The sequence below is a fragment of the Acipenser ruthenus genome, chromosome 14, assembly GCF_902713425.1.
Source record: "Acipenser ruthenus chromosome 14, fAciRut3.2 maternal haplotype, whole genome shotgun sequence".
NCBI classification, from domain to species: Eukaryota; Metazoa; Chordata; class Actinopteri; order Acipenseriformes; family Acipenseridae; genus Acipenser; species Acipenser ruthenus.
The window spans coordinates 10,176,533-10,203,502 of record NC_081202.1 but is presented as its reverse complement, the minus strand read 5'-3'; the positions used below and the strand labels follow the sequence as shown (position 1 = coordinate 10,203,502).

The 26,970-nt window shown below is 36.2% G+C and overlaps 1 protein-coding gene across 3 annotated transcripts; it reads left to right on the top strand.

Moving 5' to 3' along the window:
- Positions 1–4,169: 4,169 nt before the first annotated feature.
- On the top strand, positions 4,170–26,132 carry LOC117419995 (calcium-independent phospholipase A2-gamma). Of its 3 annotated transcripts, none has more exons than XM_058985781.1 (10): positions 4,170–4,405; positions 7,470–8,654; positions 9,332–9,481; positions 9,764–9,915; positions 10,623–10,717; positions 11,576–11,747; positions 12,226–12,304; positions 13,850–14,044; positions 23,385–23,580; positions 25,722–26,132. In XM_058985781.1, exons 2-10 carry the CDS (start codon positions 7,584–7,586, stop codon positions 25,994–25,996), a joined length of 2,385 nt encoding a protein of 794 aa, XP_058841764.1. In that variant the 5' UTR covers positions 4,170–4,405; positions 7,470–7,583; the 3' UTR covers positions 25,997–26,132. The 3 variants fall into 3 exon arrangements, with proteins under 3 accessions (XP_058841764.1, XP_058841766.1, XP_058841765.1); XM_058985783.1 differs by having other exon boundaries at positions 4,171–4,405; positions 12,247–12,304; positions 25,722–26,130; XM_058985782.1 differs by lacking the exon at positions 4,170–4,405 and adding an exon at positions 5,373–5,478.
- The last annotated feature ends 838 nt before the right edge of the window (positions 26,133–26,970 follow it).

The window sequence follows — 26,970 nt, the reverse complement described above, 5'->3', positions numbered from 1 at the left end:
GTATGTCAATATGCGTGTTTTTAATGTTTGGAAACAGCCACTGATAACATGAATGGAAAAAGGTTACTGTTTTTAAAAAGTACGACTTTATTGAGACACTTGTTTTGAGACCGTATTTTATGGTACTTTATGGTTTAAATAACATACCTGTAATTTTTCTTTTCATTGTTAACATCCTGACAACTTTTTACACTTATACTGTAACTAAAGTCTGTTTCAAAGCTCTTTTCAAAATGGCCACTCTAATGCACTGATAGTGTAAGGATTATTGCCCACATTGTCAAACAGGTAATGGGATGGAACAGAAAAGCCAGAGCACTTGTTATGTTTTTTTAATCGCTTCCTACAGTGATTTAGAGGACAGATCTCAAACCCCAGTGCACTAGAGCGGCCATTTTGAAAAGAGCTTTGAAACAGATTTTAAAGTTATGTATAAAACGTGGTCAGGATGTTAACAAAGAAAAGAGAAATTACAGGTACATTATTTAAACAGTTGCAGCAACCTGTGGGGACGTATAACACTATTTTTTTTTCAGAACCACGCGACTCTTTAATGCGGGCAGATCTTAATATCACCATCATTAAAATTCCTTAAGACAGGGACCTCCCTGGTATTTTACATAAGTTTTGCACCCAGAAAAATACTGTTGTTACTGATTTTCATAACCTTGCTGCACAAAGGGGACCATTTGTATTTAAACAGTGACATTAGATCCTGTTTAAATTGAAACAAAAAATAAGGAACACGAGTGGAGACCATTCAGCTCACATTCCTAGTTGCTAATTGATGCCAGAACTGCTTCAGCTCTAATAACATGTATATTCATGATATAAATAGAGGTAGATCGAAATAACACTTAGTTTCAATACAATAATTAAAACAGGACATGTTCTATACCAGGCTAATGAAAACAATGGGAGAATTTATGTCCACTGCTGTTTAGATAAAACAATTTGAATATACCAATATGTGTGTCAAATAAATACACACTTGCTTTGTAGTCTGAAGACATGTAATGCACAATGTGGTTTTACGTACAGTGACTCTGTACAATATGATGACGTGTTCTAGATGTTCATTTATCTCCATCTTAGTTATCAGATTGTGTTCCTTTTTGTTGTAAAAGGTCAACGGAAGCTACCGTAAGAAGACAGGTAATGAGCGTTTCAAATACCTACGAATCACAGTTTACCAAGATAAGGAACTGCCAGACATAATTAATCAGACCATGGGTTTATGAGAGTCAAACTTGAACAAGTGGAGGTTTCACTATTTCTAGTCTTTAATAAGAGGCATTGTCGTCACTGTTATCTTTATTGTATTGCCCAAGCTTGTCAGAAAATCGTTTGACAAATCTAATTTAAAAAACAGTTTGGGAGCTGATGTAATTAAATGTAATCTATGAAACATTTCAAGGCTGTTCTACCTATTAGCACAATAGTAATATTTTACTTTTTGTCAATATTTGACCTTTTGTTAAATACTGTGTTGCATTTTTTCTTTTTCTTTTTCTGCACCACATTCACATGTATACTAACTCTATACTCTCTCTCTCTCTCTCTCTCTCTCTCTTTCTCTCTCTCTCTCTCCATATAAAACTACATTTAAGTAAACCCATTCAGCCTTTTGAAGCAAGTGTGGTAGAAATATAACTGCTAGAGGTAACAAAATTGGAAGTCAAAAAAATTCAAAACTCTCCTAAACTGCTGGTAGTTATACCTTCTAAGACAGTAGGGTAGAACATGATGAATCTGACCTCAGCTTTTCAAAGAGAACCCAGTTGCCCGAAGGATACCGCTGCAAAGGAGCTGAAGTAGCAGGCAGAAAGGATGAAAACTTTAATATCCAACTCAAGACAGTTCCAGTATAACAGGTTTCCAAGGGAGCAATTGAAAGAGCTGTCTGTCTTGATCGATGTGTGATGGATTTGTTGTCCTGTATTTCAGGGGTATTGACTTAAAACCTGAAAGGTGTTACAACCACACATGGGAATCTATTCCATTATGGCTCCTGTTAAAACGATTGCTTTAAAGTGAGTGAATGGATTTTTGTGAAATTATATTCAGTAGGCCTACTTATCCTTTATATTAAAGTGTGTTCATTTAATTGTGAAGAAGTTAACCTTTTTGTGTATTTTTGCTTTTATTCAAGCTTATTTATTTTAGCTTCATTAACTACAGTACTGTAGGTTAATCCAAAAAGATACAAGTTATTATTTTTTATGCACCCATTAGGTGAGTGCTTAATTGGAATTGGATTTTTTTTTTTATAGAATCACATAATATGCTAATTCTGAACACATTCTAAAGCATTTGTCCAATGTTTTTCTTTTGCACTGGGTTTTGTTCAATGTATCTGTGGTTCATACACTTCCCTTTACATTGAGCTCTGTCTGCCACCTAGTGCTTCAATAGTGTGGGACAATTGTATTTCAATCTGTACTGTAGCTTTACGGCTTAGGCGATGAACACAAAAGCTGTGCATTTTTCATTTTATGTCATACATGTAAAATAGTAATTTATATAAACACAGAAGACCTATAGCATGACCTGAGCATACGTTTTATTCTCAGATTCTAAAAGTTTCTACAATGTATTTGCATTAAAGATTACAGGGTCGCAAATTTGAAAGGTTTCAGTCACACCTATTCAAGGAATATATTGATGCATGAGCCGATATGATCCGATATTATCCATTCATCTGATATTAGTCTGGAAGAAAAATCTGCCTGTGTCAAGATTTGACAGACTATATGAAGATCATTTATATATATATATATATTTTTTCTGTTACTGCTTTTACTCTGATTCTGATAAACCTGAATGGCCTGGGTTGAGCCCCAACAAATTATTTCCAGTAAGTATATTTTTAGGCCCCTTTTAAAACCTGGTTAAAGGAGATCTGTTTTAAATATACAATGGCAAAACAATGGTTATTCCGCCCACGGGAAGCAGCTGATGGTGTTGCATTCAGATGTTATTAACCTTTGGTCTAATTGGCAGAGATATAAAGTACAACAGAGATTGGACAAACAGCTGCTATAAATTGCCATGCTTGTAACTTGTGTTAAAATGGGATTTACACTTACATGCTTGATTCATTCGAAGCTCAAATGGAATCCCTGATTTTGTAACTGTTAATGGCTGCATCTACCTGTTGCGAGTTTCTATTACATTGTGCAAGGCAGCTGATCTGACAGACATTGATAGGAGTGCAGCTGTGTCCAACATTAAAGATGATTCATGAAGAACAGCCTTAACAGTGATAACAACAACCTGAAAAAAAATGCAGATTATGCATGTCATCACTACAAACAGCAAAATGTGATGGTACTGCAGCTCTCAGTGGTACAAGCTCTGCAAAGGGAACTACACAGGGAACTGGGGGTCCTGTATAGATCTAGTCTGCATTTTGAGTTTCATTATTCCTCTGAAGGACCTGTATCCTCTATCAGTGTTTCATTCAAATGCTTAACATGACTTACAATGCAATACACATGATAACTTCAGGCCCCACAGTCTCCAGGCACCAGCTGACATATAATATTTTTCTTAGAATGGTCTTGATATGTTAACATCAATAAGCTGTTCATGTAGGGGTCTATTAAATAGATGATGGCTTTATTGAAATAATTAATTCAAAACACTTAATGCATTTGTGTTCTAGTGATCTCTTTATTTGACAAGTGATTTGTGAAAGTTACCTATTGATACATTCCTGATAATGTTTTCTAGTTTGTGAAAAAAAAAAAAAAAAAAATGTTTTGTTTGTTTTTTTGTTTTTGGAAAACTAAAAAGTTGCTAAATATATTGTTACTATATATATATATATATATATATATATATATATATATATATATATATATATAATTCTACTAATGCAAGATGCACAGACTTAACTGGTATACATTTTTTTCTTGAAGCACTCCATTTAGTAAGTCATGTGCTTTGTTTCAAACTCAAGTCTAAGATACTGTTCAAGGGGGCATGGGCTATAGAAAGCGGCGATTAAAAATAAACGTATTGGGTTACTTTCTTTGAAATGTCTGTACTATACTTTGACACATTTTTCTTTGCCCCACAGTTACCCCTGTGCCACTGACGCATCGCAACAATATGGGTGTGATGTCAGAAATCCTCCCAGCATTGGTGAATCAGCCAGTGGCCTGTCGGTATCAACCAATCGCAGTTTGAGTTCTTTATCGTTGCAGCGCTATGCCCTATCCAATAACCGTATGTGATCACGTGATTTTATGTTTTTAGGAGACGGGAACTGGGAAAGGAAGAAAAGCAATGTTTTGCAATATATTAGTGAACTTTAATCTAAACTAAATAATAATACGTTGTACAAAACGAGACGGGCAAGCAGAAAAATAGGGAGTGTTTGTGAAACACAGCGGCAGTGGTAAGTCCGTTTTTTGTTGTATTGTCTTTTCTCTGTCCAGGGGACTGAAGATTATGATGGCTTGTTGACATTTTATGTTATGATTAAGTTGCAGTTTCAATGTTAGTATTGATATGCCAGTACTGGAAGCTTAATGTATCGATAGAAATACTAAATACATACATCGAACGTTTAGCGAGGTGAAGCATAACATGCCATCAGTAAACAGCAGTATCCCATTAAAAGTTACTAATACCCTTTTTTCTTAACTAAACTACGCGAGTATCAACTGCTGATACATTGACTCTAGTAAGAAAACCTACATATATGCATAAATACCATGGAATACATTTCTTTCAAAATGTTCCTTTTTTTTCTGTGTGTTTACTTGATGCACTGTGGCCCACTTTTTTGAACGCACCATACATCTGTAAACTCGAGCCCGCTGTACACACAGTTCGGTACGATGTTGAAGTTGGTTTCTTATTCAACCAGCTTTTTCGCATTCCAGCTTCTTATTCGCAAATGTACCACATTGAATAAGTAACTGGGGTATTTCAATGGTAACATTGCTATTGGATAACATGTCAACTTGCTATCTGTGCCATTTTTTGCTTTGCCCGCAGTTTTTGTAACAAAGTTTGTTTTGGGCCAGAATAAATACATATGGGTGACGTAGAGGGGTTCCCCCACTGTGAGAATCAGCTTTGAAATAACCGGCCCAAGCGGTTTAATAGTTGAAGTACCCCAGTATTTAATGTGTGTTACATTTGCGGGATGCGAATAAGAAGCCAACTTCACCATCGTCAGTACGTATTGTGTTTGGCAACACAAACCAAACGCTCTGTTTAGCCTTCAGTCTCCTGGTGGACATCTCACCACCTGCTTGTTAAACTTCTTCCCACATTGTAAACTGCATGTTTGGGAGTACATATCCGAATAAGAAGCTACTAGTATCTGAATTTTATTTTTGTGGTTTGTTTTTGGATTATTCCAAGTAAAATTACCCAATGATGACTGCACAACCTTACAGAAGTTTACAGAAGTACTTTGGAAGAAGAACAGAATAATTAAATTTGATTCATTTTTTTAAGGTATAGGCCAGTTTTGTTACATTTGTCTTGTGCCTATTTTAGAAATAAACCCATTTTGTAAACATGTTTATATATATATATATAAAAAAAAAGCCACACTACTGATAGTGTTATTTATTGCTGGCCTTGTACTGTTTCTTAAAGAAATGTTGTTTTGATGAACCCATACATGAATTGTGTGATTCATTTGGAATGAAACAATTTGTGCTTTCCAGCTCATTATAAGAAGGTATTTTTTTGCTGCTTATAGTTTGTGAATTTTCTGAGGTCCACAACTTTATTTTTAAATGCTATTTTAAATGAGAAGTTTGAGAAATGTTGAGCAGCTCCTTTAAACATATTTCTTTGTTTGTTTTATTTGGTTAGTTACACCCTTCCATTACTGACACATTACTAATTTGTTAAACTGTTGTCCTGGTTGACATTTTAACATGTTTCATCTATATAAATACTAGTCTTTAAGTCTTTTGTATTGCCTTGTTAATGTTAATCGACATCATTAGAAGGGGTTTGCAATGATACGCCATGGAAATAGTTTTTTTTCAATGCATCCCCAGTTTCTTGCAGTTTTATTACATCCTCAGTTAGTAACTGGCAGAAAGTAATCTGAAAGAGCAAGGCAGGGCATTGTGTGGGGTTCTGATAGAACAACACTGGTTGATTTCAGGGATGCAGCACACTTCCAGATTTTAAAGTTCAGATACATTAGTCTCCAAAAAAATGTTAGTATATTGTTTTGAAAGACATTTTCATCCCCTGAACTAGTGTGCAAGTTTCAAATTAGACATAATTTAAATTTATTATAAGGCAAGTAAATTGAAACCGATTTGGACAGATATGAATGAGTTTTTATATTCCAAAACAAAAATCAAAATTTGTTTGTAAAAAAATTACAATTAAATACACTTTTTTTTTTAAATTACATAAATGAGTTATTAAAAAAATAAAACAAAAAAAACAAAACAGGAGTGTAATTTTATGATAAAGATTTCAGAGCACAATCACAGGGTATTACAAAGAATTGCATTGAAAGCAACTTTGTATTCAGAATGTGGCCTTTCTTGTCTGGAGGGGAACAGCTGAGTGGCTACAAAGAGGATTACATTGCAGGTTTATTTTTGCTCTGATCAGTTCTGCTGCACTCCAGTCAGAAACTGATATAGATTTTGATGGGCATGGGTCATCTTGCAGCAAACAGGAGAAGATGGGGTGAAATAGCCATGCAGTTTTGGTTGGGGTTGGCTCAGTTTTCCTGTTGTAATGACAGTTTTATGATTTGTTTTTTTTTGTTTTTTTTTTTAAATGCTCTATACAACTCTAAGCACATTGCCTTTATCTTTGGGCCACCTCAGACTGATAAGCCAAAGCCATAAACATTAGGGAGACACCAAAATGTCTCTTATATTTTCCCACATGTGCACTTTTTTCTGGTGTCTCTACATTTTGCACTAAAAATATAGTGTCACTACTCTTGGGTATACTTGTGTGTGTGCGCCACCATTCTTGTGGTTTTGAAGTACCTTGGAAACTTTGATTGCTTTTATGCTGAACTATCTAAAGTACTTTACACTTCTATTGTTTTATTGTGATTGCATCATATGTGCCCTGATTGAATCTCTTTCCTTTTTTTATGTGAGATCAGCTTGATGTTTGTCTGACTATGCAAACACAGGGTACAGAATGTATTGTATCGGGCACAGTGCCTCATCATTCACAAATGGTGTTAAATTGTTAATGAAGATGTGTAATAGTGTTTTTTGTAATAGTATAATAGTGTAATAGTTTTTTTTTTTTCAAATGTTTAGGACCATTGAAAACATACAGTATGTGTGCACCTATATTTTCCGGGAATATAGGATGCCTGTTTATAATATACAGTAGTATATAAGATTGTACTTGAACATGTGAATAATTTAATTAAAATAAATAAATAACAGTATGAGGAACAGTTGTTGCTTAACCCTAATTATGTGATCTTCTTTTCATTGCAGATGTTATTTGGAAGAAGAAGAAAATGCTGTATGATCGTACAGGGAAGATTATGTTGATAATGACAGTGAACTAGAATTGTTTAGACAATAATAGGGCCTCCAGACTCTTAAGGAATGACTTTGAGTTCGATTGTAGATACCTATTTGTATATTCTGAGCAGGGCGGGAAACTTGTGGCTCAGTCAGGGTCAAAGGCGAGCATCTTTACAGTCGACCAGCATCCACTCCAGGATAAATCCGACCAGGATCCTTCACATCCGAAGACCACTCGGTGGTAAAGTAGCATACTTGAAGCAGAGTCAATGCACAAAAAACAACATTTTTAGTAGAGGAAGTTACCTCAGGAGCAAATTTGGTTTATACTCTAACATTTCCCAGTTCAGTACCTCATTATCACGTGGATCAACCAGCCTGAGCCATTGCATGTCTCGAATCAAGAACACCTTGGACTCTGTTTCGAAAGCCGTCAGCAGCACTCATACCGAGCGCCTGTTGAAAATTGTCCGACTGAAGCCAAGCGCGAGTGCAGCAAGGAAGGAAATAGAACCCATAGTACAGTTTAAATGTGAAGATTCTGACAAACCTGCGTCGGTTGCTGCTGATCCAAAACCTAATAAACTTGAAGACGAAAAGAAGCCCTTGGAGAAATCCATCCTAGCTCATGGAAATTCAGCATCCACCATAAGTACTGCAAATAATAAATTGGATCAGAAAACGTCCAGAGATTCTTCAGCTGCTAAAGGTACAAAACCAGATCTGTTCCATCCTAGCTACTTTACCACAAATTTTGGTGAAACCTACAATTTTGTAGCGACTCACGTGAATGTTTATTTTGGGGGCAAAACAGACATGGATCAAGTAAAGCCTGATAAAGATGATACCATCAAATCTCCAAATTCAGCTGTATCTTCTGAATCCACACCTGCTGCTGCTGTCCCAACTTCTCCTAAAAAGGGAATAGCCCATGTCCTGTCGTACTCTACCAATAGTGTGCAGGCATTTATGGGCAGCTATCTCGGCACCTTGGTACCGAGATTTCGGTCCGAGCCTCAAAGTATTGCAGAAGCCAAACATACGCTGCAGTCAGCAGTGGAAGAGACTGCAAAGAAGGAGGAGACAGTGAATGTTAAGGAGCCCAAGACTTCAGATGACAAAGCCAAGCGTCTCTCACTTCAGAGAGAAAAGGTAGGTTGTGGGTCGCTCTTTCTCTGTACTTTTAAAGTGTTACAGAACCCTGTGCAGTGTTTACAAGAAACACTTTGCTTACTTTACCTTTTCTGTATCCTATGTTGTCCACATCACAACAATTTTCTTTTAACATAATCCTGATTGTTTTCATATTTAAGCTAAGGGCCGGTTTCCACAGAATAGGTTCTTTATGAATTGCCACTACAGTGTGTGTGTTGTGGCTTCAAGCTGTTTGATATCTGACAGTTAAGGTTATGGATTTCATGAGCACTCATTGTATCATTAGATGCAAAAATGTAGCAGTTGCTTGGCAAGCCAAAGTTTGCAGGACTCCAGTACTCAAAGCATGGTACTGACACATTGTGTGACCCTGAGCAAGTCACTTAACCTCCTTGTGCTCCGTCTTTCGGGTGAGACGTAATTGTAAGTGGCTCTGCAGCTGATGCATAGTTCACACACCCTGGTCTCTGTAAGTCACCTTCGATAAAGGCGTCTGCTAAATAAACAAATAATAATAATAATAATGGTACTGCCAATTTTAATTTACTGTATATTTGTTTTGTTTTGTTTTTTTTGTTTTTTTTACGTGGGTGGCAGGAAGCATATACATATTTAGTTCAAGGTCTTTTAAATCTGCTGATTTGTGTTTTTGTTTGATGTGTTTTCTTCCTCAGATCATTGCAAGAGTCAGTGTGGATAACCGAACCAGAGCGTTAGTCCAAGCACTACAGAGAGCCTCTGATGTAAAGGTCTATATCAACAGGGTTGAGGAACTGAGTTATCATCTACTAGAGTTCCCAGAAACCAAAGGTGTAGCCGTGAAGGTAGGCCAAGACCATGACACAAAAGGCTTTACCAGCAGACTTGCAGTCAAGCTTTTATTACAGCAATTGCATTATTTAACTTCACTCTAAGTGCTGTGACAAATACTGCTTGAAATGTATATGAAGGCCAAAAATGACCATAGTTGTGTTTACCAGAAGTACCAGAAAAATTCCAAAAAAAACAAAACAACAAAACAGTGTCGGTCTAGTGTTTAGCCTAAGTATGTAAAATACAGAAATGAAAATGGAAAGGTTGTAATATTTTCTTCTTCCTGTTATCAGGAGAAGGTCATTCCTTGTTTGTTGCGACTAAGACAGGCCAGTGATGAGACTCTGCAGGCTGCTGTCAGAGAGGCTCTGTCTTTGGTGGGATACATAGACCCAGTGAAAGGGCGTGGCATTCGAGTGCTTTCCATTGATGGTGGGGGAACAAGGTAAAGTTCACAGCACTGTCTGCCCTCTCAATAGTCAATTATTTGACTACAGCGCATATATATATAAACATGTTTGCTATTTATTTTTGGTAAAGGATACTCAAACTCCCAGAAGCTTCACGCATGAGTATCATTTGCTGCTTTTCCGGTGCCTGATGTTTTTCGGCTTCTTCTTCATGAAACCTCTCAAAGTTGACAGCAAGTCCAGCATTGATATTTTTAACTGCTTCAAGTCAATTACCATTAATAGGGCCCTATGGAATCCTTGTTATTTTGTTCTGATTTCCATTTAATTTTTTTCTGATTTCCATTTAAAAAAAATGTAATTAGGCGTATTTATATTACAAAAAAAATAGTAGTCTGTGTGAGTACTACTTTTTGTGTTTTAATCCAACGTTAAAAATAGTCTACAATGTTGTCTAATTGTTGAAGTCCCTAAAAAGGTTTCTATTTATTTTCCATGATTGCATGTATTTAACGCACTCGAACAGTCAATTATTTTCACCGATTCAAGCCTTCAATTATTTTGTTAGCAGCATATACTTTGATGATACTATAGCTCTTATTTGTATGAACATACATTCATATTAATTAACCTTATTATTGTTCTAGGTTGACATACATACAGATGTAATCCCTGCTGTGATAATTAGCTTTCTTATATATGCAATATTATCATCTAATCTTTGTTTTTGTGGTTACGGCAGGGGACTGGTCGCACTTCAGACTCTGCATAAACTGGAAGAGCTGACTGGAAAGCCAATTTATCAGCTGTTTGATTATATATGCGGCGTTAGCACTGGTATGTTGCAACAAGATTTTTGAATCCATCAAATCCAGGTTGTCCCCACATTTATCATTTATTTTCTGTTGATTTTATTCTGAAGAGGGTTTTTATTGGTATTGTATTGATTTTTGTTTTATTTACTGTGTTAATTACATACAATATATACTATATTATAGTCTATATAATACTTTTTTAAAATTAAGATGCAGTTCCTTTTTTGAACATTAGAGGGCAAACTTTACAACATTTGTAACTGACAAAATGTCAAGATGACTGAGGATGGACACATTAACCCCTTCAACACCAGATATAAAAATAAAATGTGTACTCCAGGTACCCTGTAGTTTCTCAGCCCTGGTCCTGGGGCCCCGCTGTGTCTGCTGGTTTTCATTCCAACAGAGCTCTCAATTACTTAACTAGACCCTTAATTGAACTGATCATTTGCTTAATTAGACCTTTTAAATTGTTTTCAGCTCTTAAACAGTTGCAGATTTCAAGTTAGCTGTAACATTTTATATGTAACTTGAACTCTGCAACTGTTTAACAGCTGAAAACAATTTAAAGATCTAATTAAGCAAATGATCAGTTCAATCAAGGGTCTAGTTAAGTAATTGAGAGCCGAGTTGGAATGAAAACCAGCACACAGCCGGCCCCTAGGACCAGGGTTGAGAAACACTGCTGTGGAGGGCATTGTGCCTCTTAACAGTTAGACATTGACCTGAGACTTGTTAAAAATGTAAAGACTGTAGGAACAGAAAGATAAACAAAGCCAGCTTCTTCTGAAGTAACACCACATGCAAGTGAAGCCCATTCTATTGACTTTGTTGAACTGTGTTAATATTTGCTGCATCAGATTTCCTATGTACCTTCCAGGGGCTATACTAGGCTTTATGCTGGGGCTGTTCCAGATTCCTCTTGCTGAGTGTGAGGATTTGTACAGGAGGCTGGGCTCTGATGTGTTCAAGCAGAATGTCATTGTTGGGACAGTGAAGATGGGCTGGAGCCATGCCTTTTATGACAGTGAAATATGGGAAACCATATTGAAGTAAGTCTTCATGTTCTGGTTCGACCTATCTGGGTACATAAATTGCTGTTTGGTAGAGTCATTTTTCGAATAGGTTATTTGTCCCCAACAACTCCTATAGTAGATATTTCAAGGTAATAAAATCCACCTCTGCCATGTGTTGAACACGCTGAAGTATCTCTTAAACCATTTCAGATACAGTACAGACTTCATACGCAAACAACAAGCTGGTAGCTAACGTCCATACTGTTTTGCAATTTTGTGACTTAATTTTAAAATGGTGGCGATTACTTTCAGATATTGGCTTTGTATTTAGTGCAAATCTGTCTTCTGTCTTCTGTGATTCTTTCATCCAATCAGTATGCATGCTTCTGAACAACGAATGGACAGTGGGCTTCTGTCTTTTCTAATTTTCCTATGTACTTATGTTTTTTTTTAATTTCTGTCTTTGTTTGATTAATATTTTAAGTAAGTCTTGTCCATGATGTTCCCTTTTCAGGTGTATTTTTATTTTCTACAGGGAAAGAATAGGATCTGATCTCATGATAGAAACTGCTAGGAATGCAAAATGTCCAAAGGTGAGTTAATATAATGAAGCCCATTGGATATTACAGACTTGGGGGGTGAGGGCAGGGACAATCTCTTCCCTAATTCATTCAAATTATTTATACACTGGTGAAACAGAAACTAATTGAAATACAATTAACAGGTAATTGCCCTCCGCTGCAAAGGCCTGAACTTTAGCATTAGAACAGTTCTTTTTTGTACCCACGTTTAAAAGGCGTTGAATACACATGGCTATCTGAAGGCAAATATATTCAGCTACATGCTTTTTTTTTACAGGCATCAACCTACCAGGCATCCATAATAATTTGATTACAACTCTGTTAAATCCCATAGTTGAAAATTCAGTTTTCTCCAACTGGTTAAGGAAACTGTTCTATTTATATGTTTATATTTCCCTTTCAAGATGTTGTTTTTGCAACCAACTAAATGATGCAGTGTTTGATTAAAACATTGCATTACTAATTTAGGTCTGTGGGAGAATTGTGAGACCGTTGACTTGTTCCTTGACAGGGAAATTAATACTGCCTCTTTAAATCACAGTTATTGGGAGGCAGCCAACTTGCACATTATTACGAGGTGTATGGTATGATCGGGTTTTGTTTTTCAATATTTTTGTTTTTAGTGTTTTGTAAAGTTAAGTTTAATATTGTTTCCTAAAACAAGACAATACATTTTGAATAACATTTCTCTTTAGTAAGTTTAAAAAAGGGAATGTAAATATGAAGTGTTATTGGGAATGCAATAAGGTTTTAAAATAGGTGGTAATCCAGTTGTTTTAAACATTGAACAGTTTAACATGTTGTAAGAGATATTAGGATCCATGAGCACAATTTAAAATGTCTGTATGTGTGTGTGTGTGTGTGTGTGTGTGTGTGTGTGTGTGTGTGTGTTCAAATTTTAAACTACTTTCTTAATAAACTCTTGCTGTACAACATGTTCACACCGGGTCATAACAGACATTTACCTCGGTTTGTATTGAAATAACATGTAGGAGATTCTTATTTTCTTAGATATTTTCATAAGAAACATCTTTTTTAAAAAAAAAAAAAAAAAAAAGAACTACTCTTGACTAGGGATGATGAACTGAATTGAAGATATTTTACAAAAGGGCCTTTGTACTTCTAATTCATGGGGGGAAAAAATGCTTGTGTGTTAATAGGGAGATTGAGAGTCATCTATAAAATACTGGAAAAATTACTTATAGGCAATTTCCATTCATAAATAGTAGTTTGCTTGTTTTTGACAAAGCTTCCAATTAAAATGTTCCGTTGACTAAAAGACACATTTATGTCCTGGTCATTGGAGCACTATGCCTCAAGCCTTGTTTTTGCCCTTCAACCTGCTCTGTTAAAAAAGTGCCTCTAAGAAATGAAGTCAAGTAGGCTGTTGGACAATAGCAAAGAGGTCTCGGCAGCTCTTGCTTTGCAGAAAGTTGCCATGGCTACCAATGAAACAGAACCAAACCAAAACATCTGCACAGTTACATAGTGATACAACTACTGCTGTTCTTTAACGGTGTAGTGGTGGTAACATGTTTGTTTTTTTTTCCCCACAAGGTGGCAGCAGTGAGTACAATAGTGAATCGAGGAACACCTTTGAAAGCTTATGTCTTCAGGAACTACAACCTTCCCCCTGGAGTGAAATCACACTACTTAGGAGGCTGCCACCACAAGCTCTGGCAGGCTCTCCGAGCCTCCTCTGCCGCACCTGGCTATTTCCAAGAATTTGTTCTGGGAAACGACCTGCATCAGGTAGAACCATCAAGCATCATTTTCTCTGTTTACCCTGTGCTTGTCTTAAGTCTGGGACTAAAATGGTAATAATTGGAGAGATCTCCAATTATTACCAGAGATATTTTGTATTCAAAATATGGTGTAATACAATTAATAACTGAAAATTCATATTTAAGTTATTTTATTGTAATATTTAAAAACATAACACAAATGTAAACATAAACAAAATACTGCACTGCAACATTCTAAACAAATGCTTTTAATTTCCCACAGTCATATTAATTGGGGTGCATGAAAGACAAATGTGATTAATATTAAACAGAGTGTGATACTAATCAGAGTGATGAGATCGAGCGGTTGTCCCTATTGAGTGACATTTCAATGTGGCAATAATAAGCATAGTCTGGTGTTAACCGGAGTGATATTAAACAGGTTTGACAGGACATGGCATAATTAATACAATGACCTATTTCATCATATAACGGTGAGTTTCAATTTATGGACAATAATAAAGACTTTAGTAGTATTTTTATTTAATTATTTCTTTATTATTATTATTATTATTATTATTATTATTATTGTATACAATATTTCTGTTACACTAGCTGAACCCTCCCCCCGTTTCTAATCTTGAGTCAATGACATGTGGTTTACAGTTCAATGCCTTCAAGGTTCAGAAAGGTGGATAGACAGAATGAAAGAGAATACGTGATGGATTCCTGGAGAGCTGGGAATTCACCCGGCAGCTGATAGAACCCACCACCCCCCCACCCCCTCCCCTCGTGAGCTGAATACATTTAATAACCCGTTCTGCTTTTTTTTTTTTTTATATATATATATATATATATATATATATTATATATGTGTGATTAAGAACATGATTAATAATTTACCAACCGTCTGGTAAGATTTATTCCATTGGTTTTCAATAAATAAAGGAAATAAACATATTCAGCATTGCTCCAAAATATCTATTCTTTAGTGGAAACTGTCCAGTGAAATTTAAAATTGCAGTGCATTAAAATACAACTCTCAAGCCTGGCAGTTATAATATATTTATTTTCCTTATTTTGTAGTAATTTATTGAGCATCCCTAAGTGGGGTGCTTGTATGCAGTTGTCATTCTGCCGCTGTGTGCTCCACCACTATTTAAACTGCTAATATCTCATCAATCATTTGAGATTATTTCTTCATATAGAAGCAGAATTCCAGGAGGGAAACACAAACTGTACTCAATATTCCACGTTCTCCTGCAATAACAGGACACTAACAGTTTTAATAAACACACATCACAAAGGACAAAAATCAGACCTGACTTTTTTAATTATTTTTATCTTGGACCTGAAATAAATATATAAATAAAATTGGTATACCTAAACACCTTGACTCTGTCTCAGATTTTATTTTGTGGGAAGTTCTCTCCACATACACTTGATACAGCTTGTAGTTGAATTGCTTAATTATAGTTGCTGATGCGCTCACTGCACACAGCAATGGTTCTGGCTGTCAAGAACGTACTGTTTAAACATGCCCATTTTAGTTGAGTTAGTTAATATATGGGATAACATTATACATTAGAGAGTAAGGTGGTCTGCTCATCAAGCTTCCCATTCAATTTCTGAAGTGCTAATCAGTGTGCTTAAATTGTACCAATTAAATTTTCTCTCAAAGAAAAACATCATTAGCAATGGTTTTGCATTCTGGCTTTGGAAGCTGTTCACTGGCTTGCATCCCTTCCGGTCATAGAGCAACTACTTGGAAAACAAATCTTGCTGTGGAGTGTTGTGTTTTATTTTTTGTTTGTTTTTTTTTGCATGACTTCGTTGCCGGAACTATTTCTTTTACATTTCTTCCACATAACACACTGTTGCCAGATAAGAGCTCATTGCAAATTCATTGTGCTTATATTGGCATATCAAATACTGCCAAGCATTAGATTAGTTTTGTATTGCCTCCCAGTACCCTTGTCCTTTTAGTAGAAGTTAGTTTATTTTTAAAATGTAACTGTTAAATAAATTACATGTCTTATCAGTATATGTATGGTTATAAAATGCTTTAGTTTTAACATGCATGCAGAAAGAAAAACTAGAATTCAAAAGCTATAGTATGCTATATTTTTGCCTTTGTGTGTGGTATTATACTGTATTGAGGGTAATGGTTGCTGGACTCTAAGAGGAGATTTTTACACATGAGACCATACTTTTGTTTTTTTGACCTATTCCTTACTGTAAATACATGTCCCGAGCCCTGTTGTGTATGGATTATTTTGTAGATGTCTTACATATTCATTAAGAAGTATGGCAGAAAGAGGCTTGTGAGCTTCATTTACTTCTGTCTGTGAAGCAATTGGTATCTATTAAATATGACACATGTAGAGGAAAGGTCAGACATGGAATGCAGTAATGAGCAATGTGTGCCATCTTCGTTGCCTCATATTATGTCAGTTGGAGTACCAGTGTTTGAAACGTGTTAAACGTATATTATGCCACCAAAATATTAGGAAACCTTAGCCCCAGATCCTTTTAGTTTGCATTATTTAAAAGGACCATTTTGTGTCTCAGAGACAGTCAATGATGAATGCAAGTCATGTCCTCAGAATCACTGATGTAAAATGGTTACTATGGATTCTACTAAGTAGGCATTCAAGCATTAGTCTTGGCTGTGTCACTCTCAGTCTCTCTAGAAAGAGGTTTTAGATCTCAGAAACAAAACCAAACCCTCTAATGTGAAGAAAACAATAACACAGCGCTGTTGTGCAAAAAGAACATTAACATTTAATGCATCACCCCACAGAAAATAAGCATATAATTAATTAGAATTTACATGCTAATTACAATTAGTTAAAAATGAAACCTGTGTGTGTGTACTATAGATAATTAAAACAACAGATCCAAGTGTACAAGTCTTGTTTGTTTACCCTGTTCTTTTATTGTTGTGTTTTTTTTTTTTGTTTTTTTTTTTAACACTAATGAATGGTGGCCAAATTAGGCAGATTGCAGTTGAAGGTGAACGCTGTCAGGTCACTCAAGGCCGAGATGCAACACTGACAGAAACATTTAAATATACCCTCCCATATTTTAATATTAATTGGGTCACTTGAATTTTGAAGGAGAATTTCTGTCCCTAAAAGAAAACTATGTTAACCCAGTTTAATGTTGAACTAAAATAGCGTGGCAAAAGGTTGACAATCTGTGCTGTATAGTTTTTCAGTACTTGTCTTACAGTATGTGATTTTTCTGATACATTTATTTATATGCCGTAATATAATGAAAAGCCCATTTTAATGCAGCCCAACATCCTTTGTTAAAGTACTAACCGATGTTGTTGGTATTTATTTTTCCTCATTACCTCCTGCAGTAAATCAATATCCTACAATCCTTTTTTTTATTTTGTACGTATCTTTTAAAACCCATTTTACATTTACTCAGGTCAGTTATTTTCTTACATGCAGTGGTTAAGGGCACAGCTTGAAACGACCATCTGTACTCCCTAAAGAGGAGGACACTGAGCTGTTTGATTACTTTCCCTGCCTGGGGGCACTGTCCCCACTTTCACTAATATGAATTCACTTGCTTGAACAGAATTTGGTTTCCTTCCTGCGTTTGCAGCTTGAGTTGAGAACTTGAACCAGTGACATTTGGGTCATAGGTCAGTGAAGTGAACCAGTTTACACAATTATGTGGTGCAAGGATAGCTTTCATTTGATCAACCATATTGAATACAATGCTAACGAATATGTGATAAACATGATCTGTGTATGTGAGTGGTATTATTTGTAGTGTTTCTCTGCTCAACCAAGGTTTTTGTTGTTGAAACAAACATTCTTAAAATACTATGTTCCCTTGTCATACTGTTCTTGCTGTCTTATTGCTGTTTGATTTAAAAATATGATTGCATGGTTTAGTTAAGTATATAAGGCAGGCACCAGAATTGAAGAAATTTGGGATTTAAGTAGCTCGCTGATCTATTTTGTTCTTGGATTCACAAAGAAAAGCTTCAGGGTTTTTGTTCTGTCGTATTTTTGAAGCTTGCAAGTAGAATTATCTTTAAAATACTTCGCTTTTTTTACCAGAGAACTAAAATTAAGGTATGGTGACAAATTTATTGTGTCATTTTAAGCTAATTTTTTATTATTATTTATTATACCCACCCTGAGACAGATGTCACATTTTAGAATACCCCTCCCCGATTCAGGCTGCCACATTAAATATGCATATCTCCATGTAAATAATTTGGCATCAATCTAGCTCAGCTTCTGCTTCATGTATTCAGCTCTATGATACATGAAGCAGACTGTGTGGTATGATGTGTATTTTCTTAACTAAACTGTAGATGAAGTGACGATGAAGGCAAGTTCTTTTATTTTTCTATAAATGTACTTTTAATTTGAAAGAAGTTTGAATTCTGTCTCCTCAGAATAATTATTTTGCTGACTTGCTTTGATTTTTAATTGTGATTTAATGGCGCTTTGGATTTTGACTGATTCCACCCCCCTCTCTTAATAAATCTTTATTGGGTGAAACAATTACAATTTTATAGATTGTCTTTTTAACCCTTACTGTATTAAGTGGTCAGACTCCCTTTTAGTGTCCCCGCAAGGCAGCAGGCTTAGCAGGTTGTACGAGGCATCAGAATATCCTGCCAGAAACCGATTATCCAAGCCTGGGTGTTGCTCTTTGTTTGTTGCTTCTAGCAGCGCAGACATGCTGATTTCAAAATATGCTCAGTCCTTGTGATGAATAAGGAAGTAAAGATTTTCATTGAGAGAGAGAGAGAGAGAGAGAGAGAGAGAGAGAGAGAGAGAGAGAGAGAGAGAGAGAGAGAGAGAGAGAGAGAGAGAGAGAGAGAGAGAGAGAGAGAGAGAGAGAGAGAGAGAGAGAGAGAGAGAGAGAGAGAGAGAGAGAGAGAGAGAGAGAGAGAGAGAGAGAGACTTAAACCATATTTGAGCATCAAAAGAAACGTATCACTTTTATATTTGGATAAAATTCACTAGATGTGATCGAAAAATGACAAACTCTGTTTTAGAGGAGGTGCAGTGGCTTTTTATTGTGCTGATTAACAATTGACATCACGAAGATGCTGCAAAATGATCTGTCAATCAGTTCATGGCCTGTCATTGACAGTGTGTCAGGTTATACCATTTCTCCAGGTTTGAAATTGCTGGCTGTGAGCACCCAAGACGGCGAGCCACAGTATGCTGCCATAGTCCAGCCTCCAACATGCCGATTGCATGAAGGCGCTGCTCTTTTGACAGACGTGGCATATTTGTTTTTTTCTGTGATTTTCTTTATTGCTTTTGTCTATCAAGCTTGCAATTAAACAGCTGAAATCACTCCATATCCAGTGTCCAATCAGCTGTCTCACTAATTAGGTGATTTTAAGTGCATATGCTTCAGACATAGTCACTCAAGCGTGTCATGATCAAGGATGAATGATTGAGTGATCAAAAAGAAACCAAAAACCAAAATATATATATATATAATATATACATATATATATATATATATATATATATATATATATATATATATTATACATACACACACACACATAGATGTTTTCTTTACCCAACCATTAATCTTAATCTCTTCAAGCAAAACGCTTGTGCATGTGGAGACTAAAAACTGTGATAAATACAAAGACAATCATAGACATTTTAAAGAAACACTGTGGGAATCAGTACTTAGTCTTAGTTAAGATTTTGTTGTACTAATTGCATCATTGGTCACTTTTATTTTGGACTAATGGTAAAAGAAATAGGTATTTACATTGTAAGTAAATTAACACCCAGAGAGAGATATTAAAGGATAATGGGTTTTTTTTTTAGAGAGAATCTGAAACCAGGGGGTGTAAATACTTTTGGCCAATCCTGATAAAATGTTGCTACTAATGTAGTACGACATTCTTAACCACATCATCTGATTGTCCACCCACACTGCTGAAATATTGTATTTACGTGGTGGGGGATCTATAGTACTAATGTGAAGGAGTGGTAACATTCACTTTTGCTGTCTATTAAGTGGTTTTGAGCTTGCATAGTTAAGTCTTCTTGTTAGGCCATTTGTCTATCCTTTCTGATTCATGAAAGGTCACATTTCATTTTGACTTTTCAACCCTACCACCTGCTATTATGCATACTATACCATAAAGCAGGTTGGGCAGACATACAGTAGAGAACATAATGGTGACAAATCTGCCATCTTCTTAAAAAAAGCTAAAGGATCCCTCAAACCAGGGATCTGTTGTTTTAATTATAAACCTTCAAAGCACAAATCATTGTCCAATGTGCCGATGTGAAGAACCAGCCATGAGGGGCCTCAGGGAAGTGTAGACCACCTGTCACTGAGAAGTAATTAATCCTGAAGATAACAGAACTATGAATCTGTATGGTTGTAACCTCATTGGTTCTAATCCTTGAGAAACATGCATGCTTTACACACAGCCTGTACAGGAGTGCTTATTGAAATAGTTATAATGAAATAGTTGCAGACAGATTTACTCCAGGATTCACAGCCTTTTCTAAATGTGACTGTAAAACTGCAACAGACTCATTCTGGAATGCTGGCATAGTGATCAGAAAAAGAAGGGATTAAGGAACAAACCCTAGGGCTTTTAAACACTGTATACATAGGTTCTAGCATCGGTGGATTGAACCAAAAAATACCCATCTCATGAAGCAATGTTGTAGTGTGCCAAAGTCAACACCTCTGCTGTTCATTCATGAGTGCTGCAAATCATGAGCGTATTCAAACAGTATTTGAACAAAAAATAACATCTCAAGTGACAAGTTACTTGTGGTGAATAAAGAGTACCCCAAAATTCGAGGCATGCATTTACAACATAAATGGCATAAGCCAGCCTAGGAGATGCAGTGGCAACAACCCACTGCTTGTCTTTAGAAAATCAAGTCCTGTCTTATCCAATTTGTTTGTTTCTTGCAGCTGTAGATAAAAATGGGTTTCTTGCTAATGTAAATGTGCATTGAGTAATTGATAATGCCAAAGCACTACAGAACTCGAATCCGTCTTTGCTTCTGTCCTTGAGTTAAAACATTTATTTTAATGAGGAAGGAAATCTATTTTTTTTTTTTTTTTTTTTTTTTTTTTTTTTAGTACCAGTAGGTGTTTCACACTATAGTGGGGCTTGTGCCTTTAGTTGGCAAGAGATACACAGAGTGGTCCTGAGTAAATGGAAACTTTTTTTATGCTTTGACAATATCCATAATAAATCATATAATCCAATAAAGTCTTAAGGCCAACATGTACCTGTAGCAGCTATATTAGGTCGGAAATTGAGTTCAAGGGGACATTTCACTACATGTGTTCTTATAACCCTTTATTCTAAATTGGTCTCCGAGATATTAAACCTGTTTCTTCTCTAGCATACTGTACAAGAGATGTGATATCTGCCACTTAGGTGTTACAAAACAAAAGCCACTATTTAAAGCACAATTAAAATTGGTCATGTGACTTTGTAATCAACCACCTTTTATATATATAATTAAATTCAGAGGTGAGACAGAGTGCAACAATATTGGACAGGGTCCATAACTCGTGACCAAAATACTTCAATGCTTTAAATACCTTTTTTTCTACGTCCCAGAATTTAGTTTTGGTTGACTGTTTTGTATTTGAGGTTTTTTTTTTTTTCTATTTCTGTATAAAATGCTAGTGCCAGTTTAACACCTGAGATTGTTGGATGTCCTGTCTGTTAGAAAATGGCTTAGTTTGAGGCTGGTCCGTAGTTGTCACATTTCATCATTCACTCTTGTTTAAGTACAGACATACTGTATTTTGCGCCCGCTATTTTGTATTTTAATATAGTGCTTATTGAAATGCCATTTTCCTGGGCCTAATCCATTTTTTCAAAATACCAGCCGCTTCACCAATGCGTAATACATTACTGTATGCTGAAACCATGCAGGCCCTTTTAACCTCTGTTAAATTATGCTCCAATCTTGTCGACAAGCCATTCATATTAAAAGTGTGTTGAAGGATGAAGAGTGGATTTACATTAGATTCCTGTATATATTGAGGAGTCCATCATTGAAATGGTGTACACTGCATTTGATTTTACACAGGAGAACCAAACATTTAGTTGGATCTTTTGTTTTATATATCATTAATGAGTTCTTGGTAATGCCTATTTGGTCGAGCAGACGTGCACCTTTTAACTAATTGCTAAGAGTGAAAATAAGTCATAGTTCACCACCTTTGAAAAGTGTGCTTTGCCAAGGCTTGTAGTATTCATTCATATTCGTTGTGCTTCCTGGTGGATTTTCTATAGGCATTACTTGTTCAAAAACTAACAAACCCACTGTGGTTAATTGTACATTTTACCAAACACTTTTTAGTGATTTCTGATAATCTTTAAACACAACATTAACCTGCAAAAAAATGCAGACAGCTTTAATTTGCCATCTGTTGAAACTGTAATGTTTTTATTTGATTACATGGGCCTGAAATTCATAGCAGTTCAGCAGTTCTTGTCATCGTTTGCATGCCACACTAATATTGATCCCATATCTGGGAACTACATTTTCATGTGTAATAATAACAAGGCACAGTGTGATGGTGATTATGATCAAAATTAAATGAAGAAGAGAGCAAATCAGTAGCTTTTCAGACATCTATATAATTAATGTTTAGATGCAGCATTTTCAAAGAAGTGGTGCAGCATATCCGATTCTCACCCAGCAATGAGTTACTTGGAACATATCCCATGATTCGTTTTATGTGAATTGGCTATCGGTTAGACCTTTTGAAAAGTAATTGTTACTGTATTACATTTACAAATTAACTGAATCTTTGTATTGCTTAAGAACAGTTGCAGTGGCTATGGAGTGGTACGTGGTTTAGAAAATACGACTAACCATTCTAGCTACAATGACATAATAACACAAAAGGTGGCTATCCTATGCAAAATGAATCCTTGTGACAGAAATAGAATGATCTTTGGTGGTAAATCTCCCTCCCGGCCTGTGGGGGCGCTAAGTAACGGGAACCCTGGACAGTCTTCCAATTCATTAAGACCCGGGACAGAGCCGAGTCATACCCGAGGCATCCTCTAGTTAGCTACTATATGACAAGTGCTTTAGCCGTTCCCTGTTGTAATGTCCTGGTTCTTAATCAAAAAAGAAAAAAAGGCAGTTAAGTACTGCTTCTGTTCTGCGTTTGACTTAATTTTTATCCGCACTGTAACGTATTGTTTTTGTTGCACGATGACAGGGTTTTGAATCCCAATGAAGAGAGATTCCAGTTGTCATACGATTCTCATAAATATGTATTTTGTCAATGAACAGTTAAAATGAATCCTGTTTTCATGCAGTAACGTCTGTTTACTTGTTTTTCATTTACAGGATGGAGGCTTGCTGATAAACAACCCAGCTGCATTGGCAATTCATGAGTGTAAATGTCTGTGGCCAGATACCCCTGTGCAGTGCTTGGTATCTCTGGGAACTGGACGCTATGAGAGTGAGGGCAAGAACAATGCCACCTACACAAGTCTCAAAACAAAATTAACTAATGTGATCAGCAGTGCCACTGACACAGAAGGTGAATTGAGTGTTACTGATGTTTCTAAAAAACAAACGGGAAGTGAAATCTAGCTTATCGGTAGCTGTTTAAGTTATTACTCAGGATCTAAAACCTTTCAGATTGTGATCTAGATATAAATGACTTGCCTCGTCTGTGGACTATAGGCGTCATTGACATTGGGATTAAAACCTGCAGACGATGAGGTCATCGGAGTTATTTATATTCTAGAGAATAACCCAGGCTGTTAAGTTTTGTTTTTTCAAATTGTGCTTTGTATATGGAAGAAACACGCTATAGAATATAGACAGGAGTTTATACATGTACAATTATAGTTCACTATCTTTAAGTACTACTCCCTTAATGCACAGTCGATGCATCGTTGCCCTGACCTTACTTTTTTTCTAGTTTTTTTTTGTTATTTATGTCCTTCAAGCTCCACTGAACTGATATTGGTGAGACTGGTACTGCTTGTGGAAGTGTCTTGATAACCATCTTCTGAAATAATGAGCAGTCAGTAGTGGCCTTCAAAACTTGCTAGGCTTTTGCTTGAGACAATAGCTGGCTGCAAAATGATAAAACATCCTGTGCTGCCTGCTTTCACTCACTCCTGTGAAAGCGCTCCCTGTAAAGCACCTAAATTAACCGTTTAAATAGGGTTGTTTTAAGCATTCGATGTTAATAAAGGAGGTGGCTGATAAATCCACTCTTCCCAGGAGTTGCACAGTGTCAAACCTATTCTCAGCAGCTGCTAAAAAACTCAGTAGTCTTGGGAGAGTGAAAATGTATGGTAGTTAAGTGTTCCAGGTTTGCAGGGATACAGTGTTCTCTTAGAGTGCTGCCTCAAAGGTGATAGTTGGGAATAGATGTACAATAGTATCTCTAGGCAGCAGGAAGGATGCCTTTTAATGCATGCTTTGGGACATTTCAAGAGTATAGGCTGCTGTTCTGAGCCTTGATGGGTTTACAGTGAAGAGTTCATAAATTCCAAAATGCTGTGATGACTTTCCTGCTTTTATTGAACTCCCATAATTCCCTGCACTTTTCAAAGCTCCCTTTCAACCTAATTGGGCTCAGTCACATAAATAATGAAGTATATTAGAGGTCGGCACGGGTACCCAAAAACCAGAGTACCCGTCAGGTTTTAAATTATGCAGCTATACCCGGGTCTCTTTTTAATACCCGGGTTTTAATTTATTAATTTGAGAATTTAAAGAAAATGTAGAAAATATGACAATAGAGTTGTAAGTGTGGGTCTCTGGCCGGCGTAATAAAGACAACGTTAAAACCAGCTTTTTGCATTAAGCCTTTTCTTAACTGACAGAATATCCATGTTTTACAGAAAACAATAACACACAGCGAGCGGCAAGTACACCTCAATAATAATAACTGCGACGACTATTCTTCTCCGGAACTAAATCGGAAAGAAAACAACATAACAACATCCTGTTGGTTTATGTCAGTGGTAACTCTGTGATCCATTAATAATAACCGTGTGGCTTCCAATACGGAATGCTTTATCTACAGTTAATGTGCAGATATAGTTTCTTACCAAAAAGATCAAATAAGTAGCCTTTCTTTAAAAATAAATAAGCAAAGGGAAAATAATGTGGAACACATTAACTAAGTGTGCTTCCTCCTTTAAGTGAAATATTTCCTTTTAGAGTTTGCAAATTCCGTTTTCTCCTGCTTGGTAAAGAAATTCCACACAGTGCTTTGCTTGGATGCCATTATGTATTCACAAGACAGAATTTAGTGATCAGGAATGGCACTTTTACTGAGAACATTGAGTATTTAGAAATAAATATTGTGTGATTTTAGATATATTAAAAGGTAGACTTGAAGTATCACTAAGCTAATAGTCATTATTGTGATTTATTAAGTCATATTACATGTCATGATGGGTTGAGCATGGATATTTTTGATTAGTTGCTATCTCTTATTACATTTGCTACATTTACAGAAATCCAGGGGACTATTATCAGAGAAGATAAGTGTTTCAGATGTCAGGTCTGAGCTGCAGTAACTAGAATGTATTGCAGACAACTCCCACACACTTGCACATCATTGCTTGGGGAGGAAAAGAATGTATATAACCTGCATGAAAAAGCAAGAGTAATATGTGTAAACTAAATCTTTTTTTTCCCCCCCCTTCATTCTAGAGGTTCACACAATGCTTGATGCCTTGTTGCCTCCAAATACATATTTCCGTTTCAACCCTCACTTGAATGAGGATATACAGTTGAATGAAAACCGGAAAGAAAAACTGAACCTGTTGCAGACAGAAGGGACTCGTTATCTGGAGAGGAATGAGGAAAAGCTTAAAAAAGCTGCTGAAATACTACTGCAGGACAAGACGACTTTTCAGAGAGTAAAGGACTGGATAAAATGTAAAACTGACATGTATGATGGCCTGCCACGTTTATCAAAATTGTAATGCAACTAACAAAGCAAAATGGAGAACTCTGCTTAACTCAAGCTGAGTTCAGCCCTGTTGGTCTAAGTCAGGGGTGGGCAATTCCGGTCCTGGAGGGCCGGTGTCCCTCCTGGCTTTTGTTCCAACTGTGCTCTAAATTAATTGGTCCAATTAAGTAATTTAGGGCACAGTAAGAACAAAAGCCAGGAGGGACACCGGCCCTCCAGGACCGGAATTGCCCACCCCTGGTCTAAGTGGAAAGTAAGGGAACAAGGCAAGTGTAGGGAAAATGATGACTATTCAGGAGCAGCAGAAGACTGGAGCCATGTGTTTCAGTCATGCAGAAGCTGAATATTGCTTTACTGTAATTTCAACTTCAGATAGTTTTTGCTTTCTGGAAAAGCACTTGACAGCAGTGTAATTTTAATGCAATAGTGTCACCAACGTCCTTTTATTGTTCTTACTTGTGATTATTTATTTAAATCAGTTTCAGTCTTTGACAACATAAAATGCAGTTGTTTTTTTTATTTTTTTTATTTTGAAACTTGTAATCACAAACGTAGTGTGCCATACTTCCTCCCCCCCTTGACCTCTTATATTCATTATACCATTGATATTGAAATATAATTAAACCAACAAGCATGCACTAAACCTACCATTACAATTTCACTGTTTCTGTGTTTCCAGTCTCATTTGAAGGTTCCATTAAACGTCTGACGTGTCTCAATATATTTAGATTTTCTTTTGTTAATAGGAATGCCTATTAATGCTTGATTGATACTATAAATTAAAATAAATGCATGTATTTCAACAAATGACATAGTCGAGTTGCTCTGTAGACGGACAGATATTGCCCCTGGGCTTGTTGTCCCTATAACTGGGGTGGATGTATTTTTTAAGGTCTTCATAATGTATTGTATTACATTACAGTATGGGTACGCTATGCACAGTTGCCCAGCACTATATGCAGGTTATTTTAAAGACAAGTGGCCACT